The sequence below is a fragment of the Cyberlindnera jadinii genome (assembly GCF_001661405.1).
Source record: "Cyberlindnera jadinii NRRL Y-1542 unplaced genomic scaffold CYBJAscaffold_1, whole genome shotgun sequence".
Taxonomy (NCBI): Eukaryota; Fungi; Ascomycota; class Saccharomycetes; order Phaffomycetales; family Wickerhamomycetaceae; genus Williopsis; species Williopsis jadinii.
This window is the reverse complement of record NW_017963652.1, coordinates 653929-674127: the sequence shown is the minus strand read 5'-3', so window position 1 is coordinate 674127 and position 20199 is coordinate 653929. Positions and strand designations below refer to the sequence as shown.

The following is a 20199-nucleotide window of genomic DNA, read 5'->3' as shown; positions in this document are numbered from 1 at the left end:
TTGCCTAGCAAGGGTTTCCCGTTTTGTGCATCTCTGCCTAGGCTCAGCTGTTGTTTTTCCCCCTTGCACCACCAGATGGTCTCAGACGGTTTAATGGGGGATTAATGCAAATAAAAGGAACTTCAGCCTCAAGTCAAAAATTAGGAAGGTAATCTTTGTTTTAACTCCTCTCATACTACCATAGCTGCTATTACTAGTGCTACTACTACGTTAAACTCATATTCCGCTGGTGATACACCCAATTGTGTGTATTCGCAGCGCTGATTTTGAAGACCCCCCTGCTAAAGCTCTCTTTGTACGATGACGAAACCGTTTGTTAATGGCACTTCGTACCACACGCTGAGGGCGTCGTCGCAGAAGCTGCTACAAGAGGCAGTTTCGTTCTACACCAACATTGTCGGGCTCTCGGTTGCTCGAGAGTCGAAGGAGTCGATTCTGCTGAACTCTGGCCAGGAGTTTCCTCACACCTCTGCGTCTCTGGAGATTGTGCTTGATGAGCAGTTCCAGCAGCCTTCCTCGGAGACGCTGGCACAGGTACATAATACCGATGACTGGCGGTCTCTGAGAGGATGTGTTGTGCTGAGAGTGGATGAGCTGTCGCTCATCGTGGACCAGCTGAAGGCGTACGGTGCCTCGTGGCAGGCCTTCCCTTCCGAGCTGGCGCCTGCCGAGGTGTACGCTATTGACCCGCTAGGGTTTGTTGTTGGGTTCACATCTCTGAAGCATGCGCTCTCCACGGTTGCGCCACCGCTGAAGGAGTCTGTGATCTTTGACGACGACCAGCTGACCTCGGCAGCGGTCACGGCGGTCCTCACAGAGCCTGTCAAGCAGCAGCGTAACATTGCTGTGATGACATCTGGTGGTGATGCCCCTGGAATGAACGCTTGTGTGCGCGCCGTGGTGCGTGCTGCTATCTACAGGGGCTGTAAGGCTTTTGCAGTGTATGAAGGCTATGAAGGTCTTGTCAGAGGTGCCGATTACATCAAGGAGATGGACTGGCAAAGCGTCCGTGGCTGGTTGAGTGAAGGTGGTACCAATATCGGTACCGCCCGTTGTGCAGAGTTCAGAGAACGGGCTGGACGTTTGCTGGGTGCTAAGCACTTGATCGAGTCTGGTATTGACGCGTTGATCGTCTGTGGTGGTGATGGTTCGCTTACCGGTGCCGATCTCTTTAGAGCTGAGTGGCCTTCGCTTATTGATGAGCTGCTCAAGACTGATCAAATCACAAAGGAGCAACACGATAGACATAAACACTTGAACATCTGTGGAACTGTGGGATCTATTGATAACGATATGTCCTCCACTGACTCTACAATTGGTGCTTATTCATCTTTGGATAGAATCTGTGAAGCTGTGGATTACATTGATGCCACTGCCAACTCCCATTCAAGAGCGTTTGTCATTGAAGTGATGGGAAGACACTGTGGTTGGTTGGCACTTATGGCTGGTATTGCCACTGCTGCTGATTACATTCTGATCCCAGAGAAACCGGCAAGCTCAAGGGAATGGCAAGATCAGATGTGTGACATTGTTGGCAAGCACAGGGCCCGTGGTAAACGTAAAACCATTGTTATCGTTGCTGAAGGTGCCATTGCTGCTGATTTGACCCCAATTACCTCGAAGGATGTCCTCAAGGTTCTTGTCGATAGACTAGGATTGGATACCAGAGTGACCACATTGGGCCACGTCCAAAGAGGTGGTACTGCTGTTGCATGGGATCGTATTCTTGCTACTCTTCAAGGTGTCGAAGCTGTTGAAGCCGTCTTACAATCCACACCAGAGACTCCTTCTCCTATGATTGGTATCGTTGAAAACAAGATCTGCCGTAAACCATTGGTTGAAGCCGTCAAGTTGACAAAACAAGTTGCACAGGCTATCAGCGAGAAGAACTTCAAAAAGGCAATCTCGTTGCGTGATTCTGAGTTTGTCGAACATTTGAGCAACTTTATGGCAATCAACTCTGCTGACCATAATGAACCTGTTCTCCCACTAGAACAGCGTCTCAACATTGCAATTGTCAACGTTGGTGCGCCAGCTGGTGGTATGAATTCAGCAGTATACGCAATGGCAACATACTGTATGTCTCGTGGTCACACACCTTATGCCATTCACAATGGATTCTCAGGTTTGGCAAGACACGAATCTGTTAGATCCATCAATTGGTTGGATATCGAGGGCTGGACATCTAGAGGAGGTTCCGAACTTGGTACAAACAGAACAACACCTCAAGAAGCCGATATCGGTATGATTGCATACTACTTTGATAAGTATCAATTTGACGGTTTGGTGATTGTTGGTGGTTTCGAAGCGTTTGTATCACTGCACCAATTGGAACAAGCTAGAAAGGATTATCCAGCGTTCCGTATCCCTATGACCTTGATTCCTGCAACAATTTCCAACAACGTTCCAGGAACTGAGTATTCTCTTGGTTCTGACACCTGTTTGAACTCTCTGATGAAGTACTGTGATATTGTCAAACAGAGTGCTTCGTCAACAAGAGGTCGTGCCTTTGTTGTTGAGGTTCAAGGTGGTAATTCTGGTTACATTGCAACAATGGCCCAATTGGCGTGCGGTGCTCAAGCATCTTATGTTCCAGAAGAGGGCATTCCATTAGAGCAGTTGGATATGGATATTGAAAACTTGAAACAGTCTTTCACTCTGGCATCCGGTAAGTCCAAGTCAGGTAAGCTGATTTTGAAATCAGAAAATGCCTCTAAGGTGTTAACGACAGATGTGATTGCTCAGATCATCACGGACGAGGCACAGGGAAGATTTGATGCAAAGACTGCCGTGCCGGGTCACGTCCAACAAGGTTCATTGCCATCTCCTATGGATCGTACAAGAGCTACAAGACTTGCAGTTAAAGCTGTTCAGTTCATTGAAGAGAAGCAAGAAGTCACCAAACCAACTCGTTTCCTCGAAAACTTTGACCCACTTGATAGTGAAGTTTCTGCCACTGCATCCATTGTTGGTGTCAAGAGATCACACCTTAGATTCGCTAGTATTCGCCAAGTGTACGATTTCGAGACATCTTTGGTGACGAGAATGCCAAAGCACATTCACTGGAAAGATACCAGAGAAGTTGCAGACCTCCTTGTCGGCAGAACGAAGCTTGCGTTGTAACGATCTTCCGAGCTATGTATATTTGCATAATTTATGATTTAAATGCTGAGCCATGTTGTAGCAATCTGATTGTGTGTTGATCGCTGGAGATCAACACCTGGCACTTTGCTGATTGAGAACAATTACAGTGAACACAAGATCTATGAACTTGTTGGGTTGATGATGAGCTGTTTGGAGGGCTATAGAACAAAAAAAAATTTGGACGAGTCCGGAGTCGAACCGGAGACCTTTCGCATGCTAAGCGAACGCGCTACCAACTACGCCACACGCCCCAATGTTGAAAATGAAATGTGCACGCTTCAACAGACGACAAGAGTATGGCGATAGTCAAAGCTTCCAATCACAGTGATGAACAGCTCATCTGTTGAATAAGGTAGAGAAAGGGAATGTACGTGAAGCCACGTTAAAGTGCAATGACAGTGACCGGCTGGGCAGAACAGTTGCACTACAGTGGCGCTACGTGTGAACCGGCAGACGAGATAATGCCATCTCATATTATATTATATTATATTATATTATATAATATTATATTATATACCACTGCCGTGATACAGTCGTCAAGCATCAAGTGCATAATTCGGCATCGCTTTCGTCGTCTCTTTCCTCCACCAGTGGTCATATCTCTCCATTCAACACGTCACTCATCTGCTCCTGTCACCACATCAATTGGGTGGATCACAGCCTCTTGCTTTGCTATAAACATCCACAGTCACCTTGCAGCGTATCCTTCGCACACTGAAGAGAGCCCTGTCCAATATCACAGAGTGTTGAAGCTATACATATTCCATCACATAAAGCCATGAGCCGCTTGCTGGAGGTGTTTATACGGGCAAACAGCTCTTCTGAAGAGGACACAGATACCTGCGACTCCTCGAATGACTACAATGGACGAGAGCTCTTGAGAATCGTCGCCATCTTCATGGTGATGGCCATGTCAGCCTTTGGATCTTTCCTCCCACTACTCTCTTCCAAGTACTCATCTATACGTCTGCCTCAGTGGGTATGGTTCCTGGCCAAATTCTTCGGTTCCGGGGTCATCGTCGCCACAGGGTTTGTTCACTTGTTGCAGCCTGCCAATGAGGCCCTCTCGAATGACTGCTTAACAGGCCTGGTCACTGAGTATCCATGGGCATTTGGTATCTGTCTGATGTCATTGTTTGCTCTCTTCTTCAGTGAAATCATTGCTCATCACTTCCTGAAGAGGGCTACAAGAGGTGGGAGTGGCCAGCAGGGCACAGTTCACAGTCATTCTCACTTTGGAGAGCTCAGTAAGCCCCAAGATGACGAGGCTCTGCCATCATCTATGCAGATGGAAGAGGATGAGTATGAGGAGGCAGTACCTCTGGTGGACTATTCGTATAGCACATCTGAGGCTAGCACGAGCAATTATTACCCTCAGAGCTCACAGCAGCAGGGCAGTGCAAATTATTTCAGCCAGATCCTATCAGTGTTCATCTTGGAGTTTGGTATTGTCTTCCACTCGGTGTTTGTAGGGCTCTCATTGGCCGTTGCTGGCGAAGAGTTCCAAACACTTTTCGTTGTGATTATGTTCCACCAGATGTTTGAAGGCCTGGGACTAGGGACGAGGATAGCAGAGTGTCCCTGGGATGAAAGTCGAAGAAGAACACCGTGGATATTAGCACTGGGGTTCACTTTGACTACTCCAACAGCAATTGCCATTGGGCTCTGTGTTAGAAGCTCCTACTCCCCAGGATCAGCAAGAGCTTTGATCATCAATGGAGTATTTGACGCAATATCCTCTGGAATATTGATCTATACTGGTCTTGTTGAGCTCATGGCACACGAGTTCTTGTACTCATCACAGTTCGACGGAGAAGATGGGCTCACACGGATGTTGGTCGCCTTCCTCGTGATGTGTTCCGGTGCTGGGCTAATGGCTTTGCTCGGTAAATGGACATGAACACATGTACGCTACTGTTATGTTTAAAGAATGTATATAACATTAATGGATACTTTACAAATCTATTCAATCTCTCTCGTTATCCTTGACTGTTCTCTCCAAGTGGTCCAGTTGGTCGAGGATTTCCTTACAAACCGTGCTATAATCCTGGCCGTTAAATGCACTGAGCTCAATCTTCAACTCGCAAACGAGGAAGTGCATGTTTCTCCACTGGATCAGTTCGAAATCGTATCCAACCCTCTTAGCCATACCTGGACCATAGAGTCGCAGTCTTTCACCGTTTGATTCAAAGACCTTCCCTTCTTCCTTCAGAGTCACTGGGTTCAACTTTGGGAAGTTTGCATGAACAAACAGTATGCGAGGGTCCTTTGCCAAAGGTGGCAGGTCTTGATCCAAATCTTTGCTCAGCTGCTCACGTCTCTTCTTACTCAGCTCCAGGTTATAGTCCTCCACTGGATCGTACTGGCCCATTCCACAGCCAACAAAATCGTGTTCCAGGTTGAAATGACCAAACGCATTCAGGAACTTCTTCACCTGGTACGAAGGAGAGCCCAGAGCCACGGTGGCAGCAAGGAACGTCTCTTTGTCACCTTCACCATCAGAGCCTTGTGACAGCAGTGGGTAGTAATAATCAGGCCCATACAGGTTGTAGTAGAGAGCCAACAGCAACTCTCTTGAATGAGTTCTCTTTGAGATCATAAGCTGGCCAGATTCAGAGGTAGGATCTGGGATTGTGCCCTTTCTGTCATGGAACGACACTTCCTCCAAGTCCTTATCACGATCGTCATAGCCAAATCTTACCCTTTCGTTCGTAACTTCAATGTTTGCAATTTCATAGAACATTGGAGAAGTTGCACGTCTCCAGAAGTCTGGCCATGTTATAAGCCCTGAGCTCTTGAAGGGCTCATTCTCAAAGAGGTAGTCTGGTGCGTGTGCTGGTATGTTATCTGAGTCCAGTAGCAGCACGTTCTCAAAGGATGACACCATTATCGCCAACGCTTTGTACTGGTATCCTTTGAATTGGAACTTCGACGTTGCCGTGTCACCGAGAGCATGTGGCAAGAGGATACATTTGGCATCCAAAGCCGGGAAGATCCTCGTACAGAGGTCGATTTCGTACTCATCTTCAGAAGGTATAACAACCTCCACAGGTAGAGTGGAGCCCAATGATCTCAACGATTTGATCGACAGCAACGCCAGCCAGTTGAATTTACCACCACCGACGTATACGATCCCGTTCCCCTTATAGATGCCACCTGGAGCACTCTTGGGCAAGTTCTCCACCACGGTGGCATGTGACTGTTTCAAGCTCGACACCTCATCGCCAGAGAGCTGGAGGAACCCTCGCAGGTACTCCTCCGTGAACACGATTTCAGAAGGACCATCGTACCCTGCGTGGTATATACGGTCCTCCGTCTTATACTTGTTCAGCTTACCAATGGACGGCTTCCCCTTCAAGAATATGTCAAACACAGCGTTGTAGAACTTCTGAGCAGCTGCGGCCCTTCTTCCAAACGTCTCGCTGTCCATGAGCAGCAGTTCCTTCAACCGTGAGTTCTTCAGCCCGGTGAGCGTGTCGACCTGTGCTTGCTTCTCTCCTTGTGGCTGCTGCTGTTGTTGTGATTCTCGTAGCTGCTGCTTCTGCTGCTCTTGTTCCTTCTCGGCCTCGTACACCTGCTGTCCTGCTTGTTTACCGTGTGGTTGTTGATCCTGGTGCTGCTCACCACCGTGCGCCTTCCCACGGTTCATCTTGTAGAAGGGGACCGTCTCACCGTCGCCAGCAGCCACCTCCGCCTGCTGTGACTGCCCGTGCTGCTGGTGCTCTTCGCCTACCCGTTGTTGTGCAATAGTGCCCGTCCCTTGAGGCACCACCACTAGCTGGTACGCAAACAAGCCCAGCACGATCAGCAGCACCACCAGCACGGTGCCTCTCTTGTGGAACGCTCTCTTCAGCCTGTACAGGAATATGTTCATTGCGGCCAATCTTCTCACCAAGCGAGCACACCTGGGAGGGTCCAGTGGAGGAGGTGAAATTGTGCAACGAGTGAAATCTTTGTCTTCCACACCGAGCGTACGCGAGCGCGAGGAGGTGTTGTTGGAGAGAGAAGAAGCGCGCTGGGAGAGCTAGGCAGAGCTGGGCGGAAAACAGGCAGAGCTGGGCAGAAAACAGGCAAAGCCGCTCTGTGCTGTGATGCTCACAGCGCGCACGCGCGCCGCTGAAAAAATAAAAACACACGGAAAAATCTGCTGGGCTCAGAGTTCGACGCGCGCGGTTTTGAGCTGCTCGGAATTTTTAGCGAGACAAGTCGGAATGGGCGAAGAAGCTGGCGTACTGGGGGCTTCCATTGGCTTCCATTGGCTTCCATTGGCTTCCACTGGCTGGCGTGGGCGCTGTGGACGTGTGGAGAGGAACTGGCAGCCTGTGCTGGGAGCTGGTCCCCGGTGGTGGGAGCTGTGCCCGGCGTCACCTTCCCTGGGAGCATACGTGCGTATGTACCCTCCCAATTGGCTGTGCGCAAGGTGCCCTCCGCCAGTTTCACAGTCTGCAACGGTGCCCACGCAGCGCTCTGCTCGCTATCGCTGTGCGCCCACTGCTGGTGCGAGTGGTGGTAGCAGCGGTGGTAGCGGTGGTAGCGGTGGTAGCGGTGGTAGCAGCAGCGGTGGCGGTGGGACGGAGAGTCGGCTGATCTCCCCTGGAAAGGAGAGCATCGTCGCTCATCAGTGGAGGGCTTAGCCGTGATTGCGCCAGAGATCCACCTCTGTACGCTGCGTTAGGACCGATATCCAACCTCTGCTTAGGCACCAGTTCTCTCTGCTTTGCTGCCAGCGCTGGAGGCACAGCACTGGAGGCACAGCAGCGCACGGTGCGTTTGCCACCATAATGGCGTACGGAATGTTGCCGGTGTCGCTAGAACGTCTCTCCTCCACTACAAACTACACAGTGCTACACTAAAGCGTACAAGTCTCTGATACGTGCGATATTCGAGCCGTCCTACGTACTCTACACCAGTGCCCCAGTGCTCCAATGGCCCGTCACTGTGGAAGAAGAGATCCTACACCCTCATCGCACAGTCCTCCTGCGATAGCCCATGCAACTCCAATGCTGCGCACTGCGACTCTCACCATGGCACCCAGAGGATGGGCTTCATGGCACCCAGAGGATGGGCTTCATGGCACCAGGTCGTTGGCCTCATAGCACAGAGCCAGGCTGGCTTCTACCCTCTATCCGGGAGGTCAACGCCCCTGGCTTTGAGCCCTCAGGAACCGTGGAGTACAGCTGTAATCGTGCGCCGTGAAGTCCAGTTTCGGATCACATGAACATCGACTGGCCAACCTCGTCGGCGAGTCACAAGGACAACGCTGGTATGGAGGATGCTCATAGCCGATGTCTTGGAACCACTTGATCTCGTGCGGAGGCACAGTCAGGCTGATGAAGATGCTCCGCACAGGGCCGTCGCCCCATCTCTCATAGAAGAACCCTCCCTTGCTGTCGAGATGGTTGAAGTACTCGGTGTACTCTTCGCTTCTGAAGAGATCCAGGTCGCCAATCTCAAAGTTTGTCCAGAAATGACACAGGTTATAGGCGCCATCGTCCTCCAGGATGAACCTGTGTGTGTTCTCCCGTGCCACGATGCTGCCCTCGTGGCCTCTGCTGGTGAAGAACTCGACGACTGACGGGAACAGGCTCGGAATCGTCATATAGTACTCGAGGATGGAGATGACGAAGCCGTAGCGATACTTCTTCTCCGCCATCTCGGTGAAGGGATCATAGTTGATGTCGCACGAGTACTCAACGCCGGGCTCCACTCGCCAGTAGTACTTGTAAGGTAGCACCAGCTCGTGCCACTGGAAGAACCCTGAGAACCACCGGCACATCTTCCGATAGCTGAGAGAGTCTCCGTAGATCACATCCAGCGATTTCAGCGACTCCATGTTCCGGAACATGGCCTGCTGGTCGATCCAGTCGGGCACTGACCAGTGTTCCGGCCTCACCTGGCCAAACCTCACATGCTCGCTCGAAACCATAGCCGTGATGGCCTCCTTGAACTCCTCCGTGAACGGCTTATCGTTCAGAAACACCCAATCGTAGTGGTATCGCGAGTTGAACCTATCCTCTATCGACTGCACTGTGCGCAGCATATCGTACAGGTCCTCATTGCGACAGAGGGTCAGGAACGTGGCATTCTGCCTCACAGGCTCTACTCCACGCACCAATTGGTCGTCTCGAACGTGATGGCCGTTGCTGAGATGGCTCATCGCAACATTCCACCCCAGTTCCGTCCACGAGGTTATCGCAAGCACCAAAGCAGCAATTAATCCCACCAACCAGCTCATCATGGCCCTAATCAAATCATGCAGAGCAAGACTGATCAACTCAACGACAAAATATCACCACAAGTGGTCTTGAAAGATAGCTTAGAGGCCAATTGATCCACCAGTGCAACACAGCCTGTGCCTGGAATCGCCCTCTATCGTCAAAACTGCCCCATAAGCCTCAATCAACTGATGTGGAAAATTTTTGTTGGCACATATGAAATTGCATCACCCTGGTAACGGAAACTGTAGCAATGTTCACTTTAAGCACCAGAGACGGTTTATATCCACGTTGAAGTACAGGAGATATAGCAAATGGTTGCCGAAAGAACATTCATTATGCTTTTATATGTACAAGAACCCCCCTCTACTGTGTATTTCTTCAATACTCTTCGACAATCTCCTTCATTCTCTCTGCCGTGACCTGTTCCATGCCTTTGAACTCCATGTGATAGGTTGCTCTTCCCTGAGTCAAGGCACGCAGCTTTGGCAAGTAGCCAATCATCTCCTTCAATGGCACCTGTGCGTTGATCTTCTGGCCGGTGGTGAAGTCCGTTCTCAGCTTGATGAACTCCAAGGTGGGATCGTACGGGACGTACTGGTTCTCGCTAATCAGCTTGAACTCGGCCAACGAACTCGATGCCTCATCTTCATCTATTGAGTCGATCACACCTTTCCGAACAGAGGTTAGATCCTGGATAACAGAGCCGATGTCCTCAGGCGAAACCTCGACAGAGACCTTCATCATGGGCTCCATGATGTTGAAGTTGTCGGAGCTGGAGAGCAGCTGTGCAAACAGTTGTCTCGTAACGTTGATAAGCACGGTGGCATCCTGGAAGTCGTCTGCCACATCGATGGAATCAATGGTGACCAGCACGGAGTGTAAGGGCAGCTTCAAGATCGGGCCTCTCTGGATAGAGGAGATGGTTCCCGATATGATGGCATTGGTCAACGTCTCATACGGCATGAGCTTGTGTAAGTTCCAGTCCTTTGGCTCGTAAGGCACTGCCAAATAGTTGTGATCTGAAAGGTCAACGTATCTCATGTTCTTTGGAAGTTTGGAGGCCTCTTGAGGGTTCTGTTCAATGCTGATGGACAGTTTCACCCCATCTTGCTCCTTTTCACCACTGGCCTTCTCCAGTATTGTTTCCTTGTAGGACACCATAATCTTACCCAGTTCGACCTTAGCCTTCAAGTCATCGAGCCTGCCCTTGGCGATCTCCAAGTGCAATTCGCCCATACCACTTAGCAGTGTCTGGCCTGATTCTTCGTCCACGGTAACCTTTAAGCTGGGGTCCTCCCGCAGCAACACCTCCAAGGCATCATCCATGGATCGCTTATCACCAGAGGTCCTTGGCTCTAATGAGATGGTGAATACAGGTGGTGGAACCTCGATTGGATTCACCACGAGATCTGTGTCTTTGATCTTCTTCTTTTGAGTGTTGAACAGGATTGTATCGCCAGTCTTAATCTTGTCACTGACAATAACACCAATGTTTCCAGCAGTGATCTCTGACACTTCCTGTGGAACATTGGCGTTCATGATCAAGAGCTTACCAATCTTGACGGGCTCGCCGTGGACGTAGATGGTGGAGTTACTGACGAGCTTGCCTGTGTAGACCCTGACAAACACCATGACGCCTCTGATTGGATCAGTGGTGACTTTGAATGCCAGAGCAATCGACAGCTTATCGTTACCTTTGACCTGGAATCCGTTCTCCTTGTTCAAGACCAGGTCTGTGTTCAAATCAGGCGTGATGTCCACAGGAGATGGCAAGTAGGAGTTGACGGCATCCATAAGAGGCTGTACACCAATGTTCTTGAAGCTAGCACCACACAATACCGGCACCGCATGGTTCTCCAGCGTTGATTTCCTAATGGCTCTCTGTATCAAGTCGTTTGGTATCTTCATGTAGTCCTCAGTCTCCAGGAACGCATCCACAACGGCCTCGTCAACCTCGCCCAGAGTCTCCACCAAGGACTCTCTGCACTTGGTGATTTCCGCTAGAGAATCGCCTTCAGGCTCCTCAACGGACACCTTGTCACCCTCGTCCCAGCGTATCACCTTCTGGTTCACCACATCTAGCACGCCCGTGAACCTGGGCTGTCTTCCAACCGTGCTGAACAGGGGAACATTACACAGCAACACCTTGGTCCCCAGCTTAGCAACGATCTCCTTAACAGTCCGGCCGTACCCAGCTCCTTCCCTGTCCATTTTGTTCACGAAGATCAGCTTGGGAGTCGTCATGCTCTGCTTCCAGACCTTCTCAGTCTGGGCCTCAACACCGGCCACCGCGTCCAGAATGGTGACAACACCATCCAGCACCTTCAGCGACCGGATCACCTCGAACGTGAAGTCGGCATGGCCCGGAGTGTCGATCAGGTTGATCCGATGGCTATTCCATGGGATCGTGGTCGCAGCAGACTGGATCGTGATCCCCCTCGCACGCTCAGCTGGCAGGAAGTCCGTCACAGTGTCGCCTTGGTCAACATTGCCGATCCTGGACGTCAGCCCAGAGTAGAACAGCATCCGTTCAGTGGTGGTGGTCTTCCCAGCATCGATGTGCGCAATGATGCCAATGTTCCTTATCCGGCTAATGGGCACCTTCATCGTCGTTCCACCGGCTGTGCCCTGATCTTGCTGCGCTTGCTGGCGTGGTGAGCGCAGTGGGAAAACGTATACATAGTGAAAAATTTCTCTTCACGGGCTCAACAGCCTCTTCCCACCAGGCTGGACGAGACCAGAACCCGCAAGCCCAGCACTGGCCATGACAGACTTCGACATCAAGAAGACTTATCTCAAGTTCTTGGAGGATGACCAGGAGATGACGATGCCCATAGCGGCGATCGAGTCGCTAGTGACGCTGCTGAAGGTGAAGCAGCCCTCGACCTCCACGGAGCTCATCACGCTGTTACAGGACGCCACACGGGACCTCAAGCAGTCCATTCCGAACGCTGTGTCATTGTCTGCCGGGTGTGACCTGTTCATGAGGTTCGTGCTGAGAAACACACACCTGTACCATGACTACGAGAGCTGTAAGAAGCACCTTGTTGAGAACGGCCAGCTGTTCCTGGAGCGGTCCAAGGCGTCGAGAGATAAGATCGCAGAGATCGGCTCCAAGTTCATCACGGACGACGACACCGTGCTGGTGCACTCCTTCTCGAGAGCGGTGTACTCGCTGCTGAGCCACGCGGCAGACCGCAAGATCAGGTTCAGGGTCGTGGTCACGGAGGCCAGACCAACGTTCCAGGGTGAGCGCATGGCCAAGTACCTCAGGGAGAAGAACGTGCCCGTGAGCCTGATCGTGGACTCAGCAGTCGGCTTCGTGATACACAAGGTGGACAAGGTGCTTGTGGGCGCCGAGGGCGTTGCCGAGAGTGGAGGCATCATCAACCACGTTGGCACATATCAGATCGGAGTGTTGGCGAAGGCCGCCAACAAGCCATTGTACGTTGTTTCAGAGTCCCACAAGTTCGTCAGAATGTTCCCGTTGGCTCCAGACGACATCCCAACGGACCACGACCCTTTACGCCACTTCTCCACGTCGAACGACGACCAGGTGTGCTCGCCATTGATCGACTTCACTCCTCACGAGTTCCTCACGGCGTTGATCACGGACCTGGGGGTGCTGACACCGGCTGCCGTGTCTGAAGAGCTGATCAAGATGTGGTACGACTAGTTTGGTTAGTTGTTAGTGCCGTTTTTACGTATATATAGAATAGTGAAGCAGACAAGGCCTTGCGCATGTTATAAGGCATCGTATAAAATCCAATCTATAAAGCTCTCTTGTTCTCATCCAGTTGGTCAATGGTGACGTCCTCACTCAGCACGCTCTTGATATCCTTCAAGATGTCTTTGAAAGAGTCGAACTGCGTGAATGGGATCTTGTCACGGCGACAGATCGTGACCAAGTCCTTGCCTCTCTTAGCAAACAGCAAGTCGGTCTCCCTGGCAGCAGACAGGTCTGAGACTCCATCGCCACAGTAGAACAGCTTCTGCTGCGACCCACTCGGTCTGGCCTCGCTGTATGGTCTGATGGCCCTGGACTTGTCATGGCCAAAGGGCGTCTCATCTCTGTACGAGATTCTCCACGACTGGTCCTCCGCGTTGACCTCCACGTCGTTGGAGACGATCTCGATTCTCTCCACGGCCTCCTCGCCCACCAGCTTCTGCAGCAGGGCCTTGATGATGGGCTTCATACCACTGGACACAACCACGATCGGGATGTCGTTCTGCTCACACCAGTGGAACGTCTCCTTGAACCCGGGATCCAGCTCAATGTGCTGCAACAGATACTCGACAGACTCGTCGAACGGTGTCGGGATGGACTCCAGCATCTGCGAGAAGGCGTCTCTGAAGCTCATCGCCCCGTTCAGGATCAGCTCGTTCAGCTCCAGTCTCTTCGCCAGCCCGAAGCCAAGGTTCTCCGTGAGATAGTCGTTGGAATCCTGGAGAGTGACTGTGCCGTCAAAATCGGTGAAGATGATGGCCTTCTTGTTCTCATACTCTTTGACAAATGACATCTTGCTGTGCTCCACGCTGCTGTTTCTCTTCTTCCCGGTAACGTCTCTCGATCCAGGCCGAACTCTCGTGATTGGACGTGTCTATCGTTCTATGTCTCCTCGACGATTGCTCAAGAACTCAGTGCCTCTGCTCAGCAACACCACATGGGTAACGAGGAGATGTTGGTGGAATGCTCGGTGGCCGTTGCCGTGGGTTTAGGCGCGCGGGCATCTTTGGTGTCGAGATGTTTCCAATTTTCTGCAGTAACAGGGGCAACCGCCGAGATGCTGAAGGGTGGACACGGAGGGCGGATATGACGTCATATGTTGGCCTGGGTGGGAATGTCCGGTGCGGTGGTGGACAGAGGACACGGTGGGCTCAATGAGGGATGCGATGAGGGTGCTGGGCTGGTTCTGGAGGAAGATGTGTATGTGTGTGTGATGTCTATGCCTGAAGCCCTTCGGCTCCAGTCAGTAGTAGTACGTACATATACTTCGATTAACCATTTTCCACTCAGTCTTGGATGACTAAGCCCGCATAAATCAAAACAAGAACAAGGGCGTGTGGCGTAGTTGGTAGCGCGTTCGCTTAGCATGCGAAAGGTCTCCGGTTCGACTCCGGACTCGTCCAATTTCTTTTTTGCAGTTTTTTTTTCACCGCGCGGGCAGCATTGATTACGTCAGCAACACAGTGTGTACTCAGACCGGGCACTGCGCTAAATCAACACACAACAACAAAGCCAACCATCGCTTCAAGCCAATATTCCACCGTTGGGAGCCCAAGAAAGCCTGTAACCATGAAGTACCTGATAGTGCTGTCGAGACAAGGGAAGATAAGACTGTCCAAGTGGTACGTTCCACTGTCACAGAAGGATAAGGCGAAGATAACAAGGGAGCTGACCGCACTGGTGTTAGGGAGAAAGGCAAAGATGTGCAACATCTCAGAGTACAAGGGTAAGTAGCGCTGAAGCTGGGACGTTGACGAGCAATGTACTAACCACTGACTATCTATAGACTCTAAGATAGTTTATAGACGCTACGCTTCGCTTTTCTTCATCGCAGGTGTGGACAACGAAGAGAACGAATTGCTAACATTGGACATAATCCATAGGTTTGTCGAACAGATGGACAAAGCGTATGGCAACGTGTGTGAGTTGGACATCATATTCAACTTCCAGAAGGCATACCATATACTGGATGAGCTGTTGATTGGTGGCGATATAGTTGAAAGTTCCAAGAGAGAGGCGCTCAGAAGGGTTGGGCAGCAAGACCAGTTCGAAAGCTTGGACCAATTGGACAGCGTGATAGCATGACATCATCCCCACACTGTCTCAATGTCTACAAGTAGAAGAGAAATGTACATTAATGGTAAACGTGAATTGATACGATGGAGCCGCAGTTTCAGTTGGCCGATATGTCTTTGACCAACAGACCTATGTAGTCTTCTTCGTTGGTGTTGGATCTCAACACGTTTCTATTGTCTGCTTGGAAGATCTCTTTCTTCAGTGCTAATGATGCCTCTGAAGAAGAATCAACCCAGGGAAGTTGGGTAAAGGACTCATCTTCAACTTTCTTTCTAGCCATTAATGCCTCCCCCAATCTTGGAGCATTGTCGTTAGAGCTCTTAACAGACATCTGAACAACCTGTACCGTATCTCTACCTGAGTGGTTATTCTCTAATCTGTGTAAGTCCCTGGCTGTCGCTATTTCTTTGTCGATATAGTTCAAGCTAGGTCTCAACTGTGCAACTTTGTCCAACTGGCAAAGAACAATCTCCCCATTTTGTACGTTGGCAGCGTAATACCCCTCTAGACCAATCAGTACACCGCTCAATGTCTGCTTGTTAACTCCACCCCATTCATCGCTCTTGTTGACGTCAAAGAACTTGCTTGTATCAATTGGTACATCTGCCTCTAAGAGGTCGGTGGATGGTTTTAATCTGGTGCTCAGGACGTGTGATTCGTTCTCGTAATGTCTCGCTGAAGGACGGCCTGGGTATTGTAAAGCACATAGTTGAGTCTGAGCCGGCTTAGAAGTGATTATCATTGGAATCTCCGAAACCACTGGATCTTCATCCTCTCCGTGGTCTTGCGGTATGAAAGTTGGCGACTCACTCCCAGTGTTCGTCATAGGCTCATCTTCATCATCACTAACAAAGAGCTTACTCATGATAGCGGCTTGTCAAGATTCAGGAATAACACACGAATCCACCTATACCTTCAGGTCTAAAGCCCCAAACATCGAAAGTTTGAAGAGCATCTCATCGTCACTTCAAATTTTTGTACATAGCGTATATGGGACCGCTGCTGATTAAGATATTACCTAAGCACCTATCTGTCTAGCTAACGGTACCCTTTTCGTACTTCAACAGAGCTCGCGTGGCGTAATGGCAACGCGTCTGACTTCTAATCAGAAGATTCTGGGTTCGACCCCCAGCGTGAGTGCTTTGTTATATTTTTTTTTGGTTGTGAATGTGAGACAACTTACGTAATCAACCTGCGGCGACCAGGTGGATAGACGAACTGATATATTGAGCACTGATTATGATATGACTATGCTTCTTGTTCAACCCACGCACACTGTAAGGATACAAAGGATGAAGCTCTTTATTCTACACCACTATTATACCATAATCGTGTCATATCATCATTAGTCCATTCTGAGGTACGATAAACTATACAACTTTGACGTGGGCAGGCACTTCAACACAGCACTTGATTTCCCTTCCCCATTCACTCATCAGGATTTGTTTACCGTTAATTCTTCTGGATGGTACAGGATCCAAGATGGAATATATCACATTTCTGCATCTGCTTCTCTTGATTTGCTCTATTGGTTCGTAGCCCTCTTTAACTTTTCTTCCTTCGAGATACTTGACGTAGAATTCATCATCTTGAGTAGCGGTTCTCCACAGATGACGGCCAGTACGCATGGCCATGTAGATAACACCACATGCCCAAATATCGACACTTCTTGGGTCGAATTCCTCTGAAGTATACTCCTCTGGAGCAATGTAGGGTGAAGACCCGCAGATTCCACCAGACATGTGTACTTCTTTCTCCCACGCCATTCTAAAGCACTCACCGTTACCAAAATCCGTGATCTTTAAGGTACCACGATCAGTCAGCAGTAAATTCTCCGGTTTCAAATCACGATGAGCGACACCCATAGAATGCATATAGTTAACACCACGCATCAGCTGCTTGAAGAAACAGTCAGCCTCCACATATTCCAGTTTACCGGCAGCAATGATCAAAGTGTACAAATCACCACCAGAACAATACTCCATAACCTCGACATAGTCACCTTTGGCATCCTGTAGAAGATCCAACGTTTCAATGATGTTGACGTGTTTGAGAGAGCTGGAGATACAAAACTCCGATGTTAGTCTTCTGGAGTACTTGTTATCGGATTCTCCAGGACGTCTTTTGAACTCCTTTATTGCGTATAATGATTCGACGCCTTGTTGAGTGCGTTTATGGGCCACTCTAACAACACCAAATGTTCCCTTACCAACAGTCTCTTGACATTTACCGTATCTTTCAGCAAAAGTCAACGACTTATTACTCACCGCTGAAGTCATTGGTATTGTGCCATTCCCCCAGTTCGGAGCAGGGAACCTGCTTGCGATTTGGCCAGATGAAGGTGAATCACCATTGGGTACCTTCACCGTAGTTGCTCCCGAGAATGGGTTGTCCTGATCACCCTGATAGTCCTTCACCAAATTAGCAAACAACGATGGCGGTCCGCTTTGCATCAGGTCGGGCACAGTGGAAACTGCCTCATCTCTAATCTTGGAGGACTGTAACAAGTTTCGGAGCATCTTGGATAGTTTTTCTTGTCTCTTGTTGTTGGTCAAGTGATGCGCATGTGTGCCGTCTTCGTTGATAACAAATCTTACAAACTGTTTGGACTTGTCCTTCTCTTTGTCCATAGAGGAGTTGATCGAAGCTGTTCTGCTGACCTGGATGTTTTTGGAAGCACCATTCTCAACCCTGATACTCGGTGAGCGACTCGGTACTGTTTGCTTTGGTGGTGGTGGCGAATAAGAGTCTATCTCCAGATCTGACGCTTCGTCTATTTTCAACTCCTGGATCGGTGGCACCATAACTGGGCTCTTCTTGTTATTCAGCGAGGACAAATCAAGGTGAGAGTTGTTGAGAGACGAGCACATGGATGATGAAGTGGAATAACCTTCGTGTTCCGTCTGTTGGCCTTGTTGTTGTTGTGCAGGTGGTGGCCCCTGCTGCTGTAGTGGCGACTGTGGTGCCAGCGGTGATGTCGTTTGCTGTAGCGCCTTGGTTGGAGGAGATGTTGGTGTTTGACCTGTGGTCGTCCCGGCACTGCTTGAAGCTGAGGACACACCAAACATCTTACCAATCTTAGAAAGCGTTGACTTTCGTGGGCGGTTTCCTTCAGCAGCCATCGCCCTTGCCTGTATATCTTCAACCCTAAAACACACGCAACTTGCGCTCCTTCAAACGGCCACAGCTAGCGCAAATCTCAATCAGCAGTGCAAACGCACGTTTGGTGATATTCCTTCCCTTTAATGCTTTCGTAGGGGGATGTGTAGTGCTTCAATGTGCTGCGAACGCAGGCCTTTGGATGCTCTCGGCACACAGACGTAGCAGCCTGAAAGGGGACTCGTTCTCTGGCTGGGAGGAGATTAGAGCGTAAACAGCGCCCAGAAAGACTGCAAAAGAAAGAAAACGAGAGTGATAGAGACTCAAGGAGGCTGAGCCAATTGGTGACTATTCAACGATTACTTGTCTCAAAGGGGAAACCTCAAGCAAAGTACAGTCTTCTGAGACCTTCAGGGATTTGGAAAACAGGACAGTGGGAAATTTATCACCTCGTGCTTTTCCGTTAACTTTCGCTTCCAGGAGCTCAGCAGCTGAGAACCCAGGAAACAGAAGAAAAATTCAAATTTTCTCAGCGTGCGCTCTGCTGAAGTTTATAGGGGGACTGCTGTGCGTTTTTCGTCACTTTTGGTGTCCTGGCCTCACTTTCTCCCTCGCCTTCTCGTGTTCCGCCGGGCGTCAATTCGAGATGCTCAATTTTCCCTTGTTGTAAACCACTTCGGTACTGTGCCTGAGTGTGAGCTTCGCTTCGAGTTTTGGCGTTGAAAATTTTTTTTGCCGAAATAGCAGGTTTTTCGATCTGTTTATGGAATTTTTGACTTATCTTTGTAAGCACACAGCCAGGTAGAAGGAAAGAGTTAATGAGCGGAAGAATCGGTTCTCTATTTCTCGTCTAACTGCTTTAACTATATACCAAACGTGGTGGTTCTTGTAGAGGTTCTTATTTACAAATTACGTTTTAGGACATTGTGAAACAACCCCCCTATTCAACCACCTGTTCCGATAATTCACCACACCTTCGTCATCACCAAATGTTTGTAATTTAGCCACGCAGACCGGTAACAACGTGATTGGGCAGGCCAAAGCGTGCGCGTGTTTTCGATTCTGAACATGGCTGTTGTTCCAATGGCAGAGTTTCCTATCGGGGAGGCGTACAGTGTCAGCGCGGATCTCTGGCTATCCAATTGACCCATGGAGGAATACCCATGGAGGAATTCAGAGCCGGTGTTATTGGTCGAGAGTTGAGTGGAAAGGGCTGTGCAGCATGCACAGCTGCACATTGGTAAACAAAACAAAGGAAGAGGAAAACAGCATTGACAAATCCCGCTATGACGTCTTTCCATCGGTGCTGATGATTTCGAAAGTTGTAAGCTTGGCTCCCCTGTTGGCGTAGTAGGAGGTATGGGAGTATGGGATCCGTTTACCCTAATCCTAATTTGTAGGTGTTCTGAACCACAGATTTAGGGGAGTGTCCGCGTCATTGCACACCACTAAGCGGTCTTCACGTGAGTTTCAATCCAAGAGCCATGGCCATTCGCTTAGCGGACTGGTTCAACCGTCGCAGGCACAGTACCCTGGGTGCTTTGCCACCTGTACAAACCACGGTTTTGTATGAATTGTGACGATTGCGCAGTTGTTATGTGGAGATAGTCGCCTTCGCACTGGTAACCTCGGGCAGCGGATCACTCTCACACAACCACCATCCCAACAAAGACGCGAAACTGGACGTGTACGGTTGTGCTGTGTATAAGACCTGGTTCCAATCCACTTCCCAGCGTTAGGTGGTCTGCTCCACGGGCATTACACGAATAAAAGTCCTTGGTTGCCGGCTGACAACCCGGCTATTGTATATAGGTAGGTGGATCTAGAACAGTTACAGCGTATCACACCATACATTGCTATCTAGGTGTTTGGGTTTTGGAAATCACAAGCAGCAATGGGGATCACTATGGTAGTTTTCTAGATCAGAGGCCAGAA

General features: G+C 49.8%; 10 protein-coding genes and 3 non-coding genes across 13 annotated transcripts; 6 read left to right on the top strand and 7 right to left on the bottom strand.

Annotated features, from left to right (window-relative positions):
• Positions 1–300: 300 nt before the first annotated feature.
• PFK2 (6-phosphofructokinase subunit beta) lies at positions 301–3589 on the top strand (the record flags this gene model as incomplete). The annotated part of the gene is made up of 4 exons (XM_020216770.1): positions 301–534; positions 643–3119; positions 3252–3292; positions 3564–3589. 4 exons carry the CDS (start codon positions 301–303, stop codon positions 3587–3589), a joined length of 2778 nt encoding a protein of 925 aa, XP_020073041.1.
• Positions 3323–3395, bottom strand: CYBJADRAFT_t5. Its single transcript has one exon. It is a non-coding gene; the product is annotated as a tRNA-Ala (tRNA).
• A 150-nt stretch (positions 3590–3739) lies between the features above and the next one.
• On the top strand, positions 3740–5102 carry CYBJADRAFT_165367 (ZIP zinc/iron transport family). Its single transcript, XM_020214011.1, has one exon. The coding sequence runs from the start codon at positions 3923–3925 to the stop codon at positions 5042–5044; it is 1122 nt and encodes a 373-aa protein (XP_020073040.1). The 5' UTR covers positions 3740–3922; the 3' UTR covers positions 5045–5102.
• Positions 5086–7347, bottom strand: CYBJADRAFT_165366 (alpha-mannosyltransferase). Its single transcript, XM_020214010.1, has one exon. The coding sequence runs from the start codon at positions 7016–7018 to the stop codon at positions 5111–5113; it is 1908 nt and encodes a 635-aa protein (XP_020073039.1). The 5' UTR covers positions 7019–7347; the 3' UTR covers positions 5086–5110.
• Positions 7348–8278: 931 nt separating this feature from the next.
• Positions 8279–9301, bottom strand: CYBJADRAFT_122085 (glycosyltransferase family 15 protein; the record flags this gene model as incomplete). Its single annotated transcript, XM_020212397.1, has 1 exon — positions 8279–9301. The coding sequence occupies one exon, from the start codon at positions 9299–9301 to the stop codon at positions 8279–8281; it is 1023 nt and encodes a 340-aa protein (XP_020073038.1).
• Positions 9302–9740: 439 nt separating this feature from the next.
• Positions 9741–11969, bottom strand: MEF2 (mitochondrial elongation factor MEF2; the record flags this gene model as incomplete). Its single annotated transcript, XM_020216115.1, has 1 exon — positions 9741–11969. The coding sequence occupies one exon, from the start codon at positions 11967–11969 to the stop codon at positions 9741–9743; it is 2229 nt and encodes a 742-aa protein (XP_020073037.1).
• Positions 11970–12126: 157 nt separating this feature from the next.
• Positions 12127–13038, top strand: GCN3 (translation initiation factor eIF2B subunit alpha; the record flags this gene model as incomplete). Its single annotated transcript, XM_020216114.1, has 1 exon — positions 12127–13038. One exon carries the CDS (start codon positions 12127–12129, stop codon positions 13036–13038), a length of 912 nt encoding a protein of 303 aa, XP_020073036.1.
• A 94-nt stretch (positions 13039–13132) lies between these two features.
• On the bottom strand, positions 13133–13882 carry PYP1 (putative phosphoric monoester hydrolase; the record flags this gene model as incomplete). Its single annotated transcript, XM_020212450.1, has 1 exon — positions 13133–13882. One exon carries the CDS (start codon positions 13880–13882, stop codon positions 13133–13135), a length of 750 nt encoding a protein of 249 aa, XP_020073035.1.
• Positions 13883–14419: 537 nt separating this feature from the next.
• On the top strand, positions 14420–14492 carry CYBJADRAFT_t18. The gene has a single exon. It is a non-coding gene; the product is annotated as a tRNA-Ala (tRNA).
• Positions 14493–14658: 166 nt separating this feature from the next.
• On the top strand, positions 14659–15174 carry APS1 (Aps1p; the record flags this gene model as incomplete). Its single annotated transcript, XM_020216113.1, has 2 exons — positions 14659–14815; positions 14876–15174. 2 exons carry the CDS (start codon positions 14659–14661, stop codon positions 15172–15174), a joined length of 456 nt encoding a protein of 151 aa, XP_020073034.1.
• On the bottom strand, positions 14876–16085 carry RPC37 (DNA-directed RNA polymerase III subunit C37). Its single transcript, XM_020214009.1, has one exon. It carries the CDS (start codon positions 16028–16030, stop codon positions 15263–15265), a length of 768 nt encoding a protein of 255 aa, XP_020073033.1. The 5' UTR covers positions 16031–16085; the 3' UTR covers positions 14876–15262.
• Positions 16086–16233: 148 nt separating this feature from the next.
• CYBJADRAFT_t19 lies at positions 16234–16305 on the top strand. Its single transcript has one exon. It is a non-coding gene; the product is annotated as a tRNA-Arg (tRNA).
• On the bottom strand, positions 16258–17830 carry SAT4 (serine/threonine protein kinase SAT4). The gene has a single exon (XM_020214008.1). The coding sequence runs from the start codon at positions 17793–17795 to the stop codon at positions 16536–16538; it is 1260 nt and encodes a 419-aa protein (XP_020073032.1). The 5' UTR covers positions 17796–17830; the 3' UTR covers positions 16258–16535.
• Positions 17831–20199: the final 2369 nt, after the last annotated feature.

What these genes read in the sequence shown, in the direction of transcription:
- CYBJADRAFT_165367 (XM_020214011.1), top strand. Translation starts at nt 3,923, where the DNA reads ATGAGCCGCTTGCTGGAGGTGTTTATACGGGCAAACAGCTCTTCTGAA.
- CYBJADRAFT_165366 (XM_020214010.1), bottom strand. Translation starts at nt 7,018, where the DNA reads ATGAACATATTCCTGTACAGGCTGAAGAGAGCGTTCCACAAGAGAGGC.
- RPC37 (XM_020214009.1), bottom strand. Translation starts at nt 16,030, where the DNA reads ATGAGTAAGCTCTTTGTTAGTGATGATGAAGATGAGCCTATGACGAAC.
- SAT4 (XM_020214008.1), bottom strand. Translation starts at nt 17,795, where the DNA reads ATGGACAAAGAGAAGGACAAGTCCAAACAGTTTGTAAGATTTGTTATC.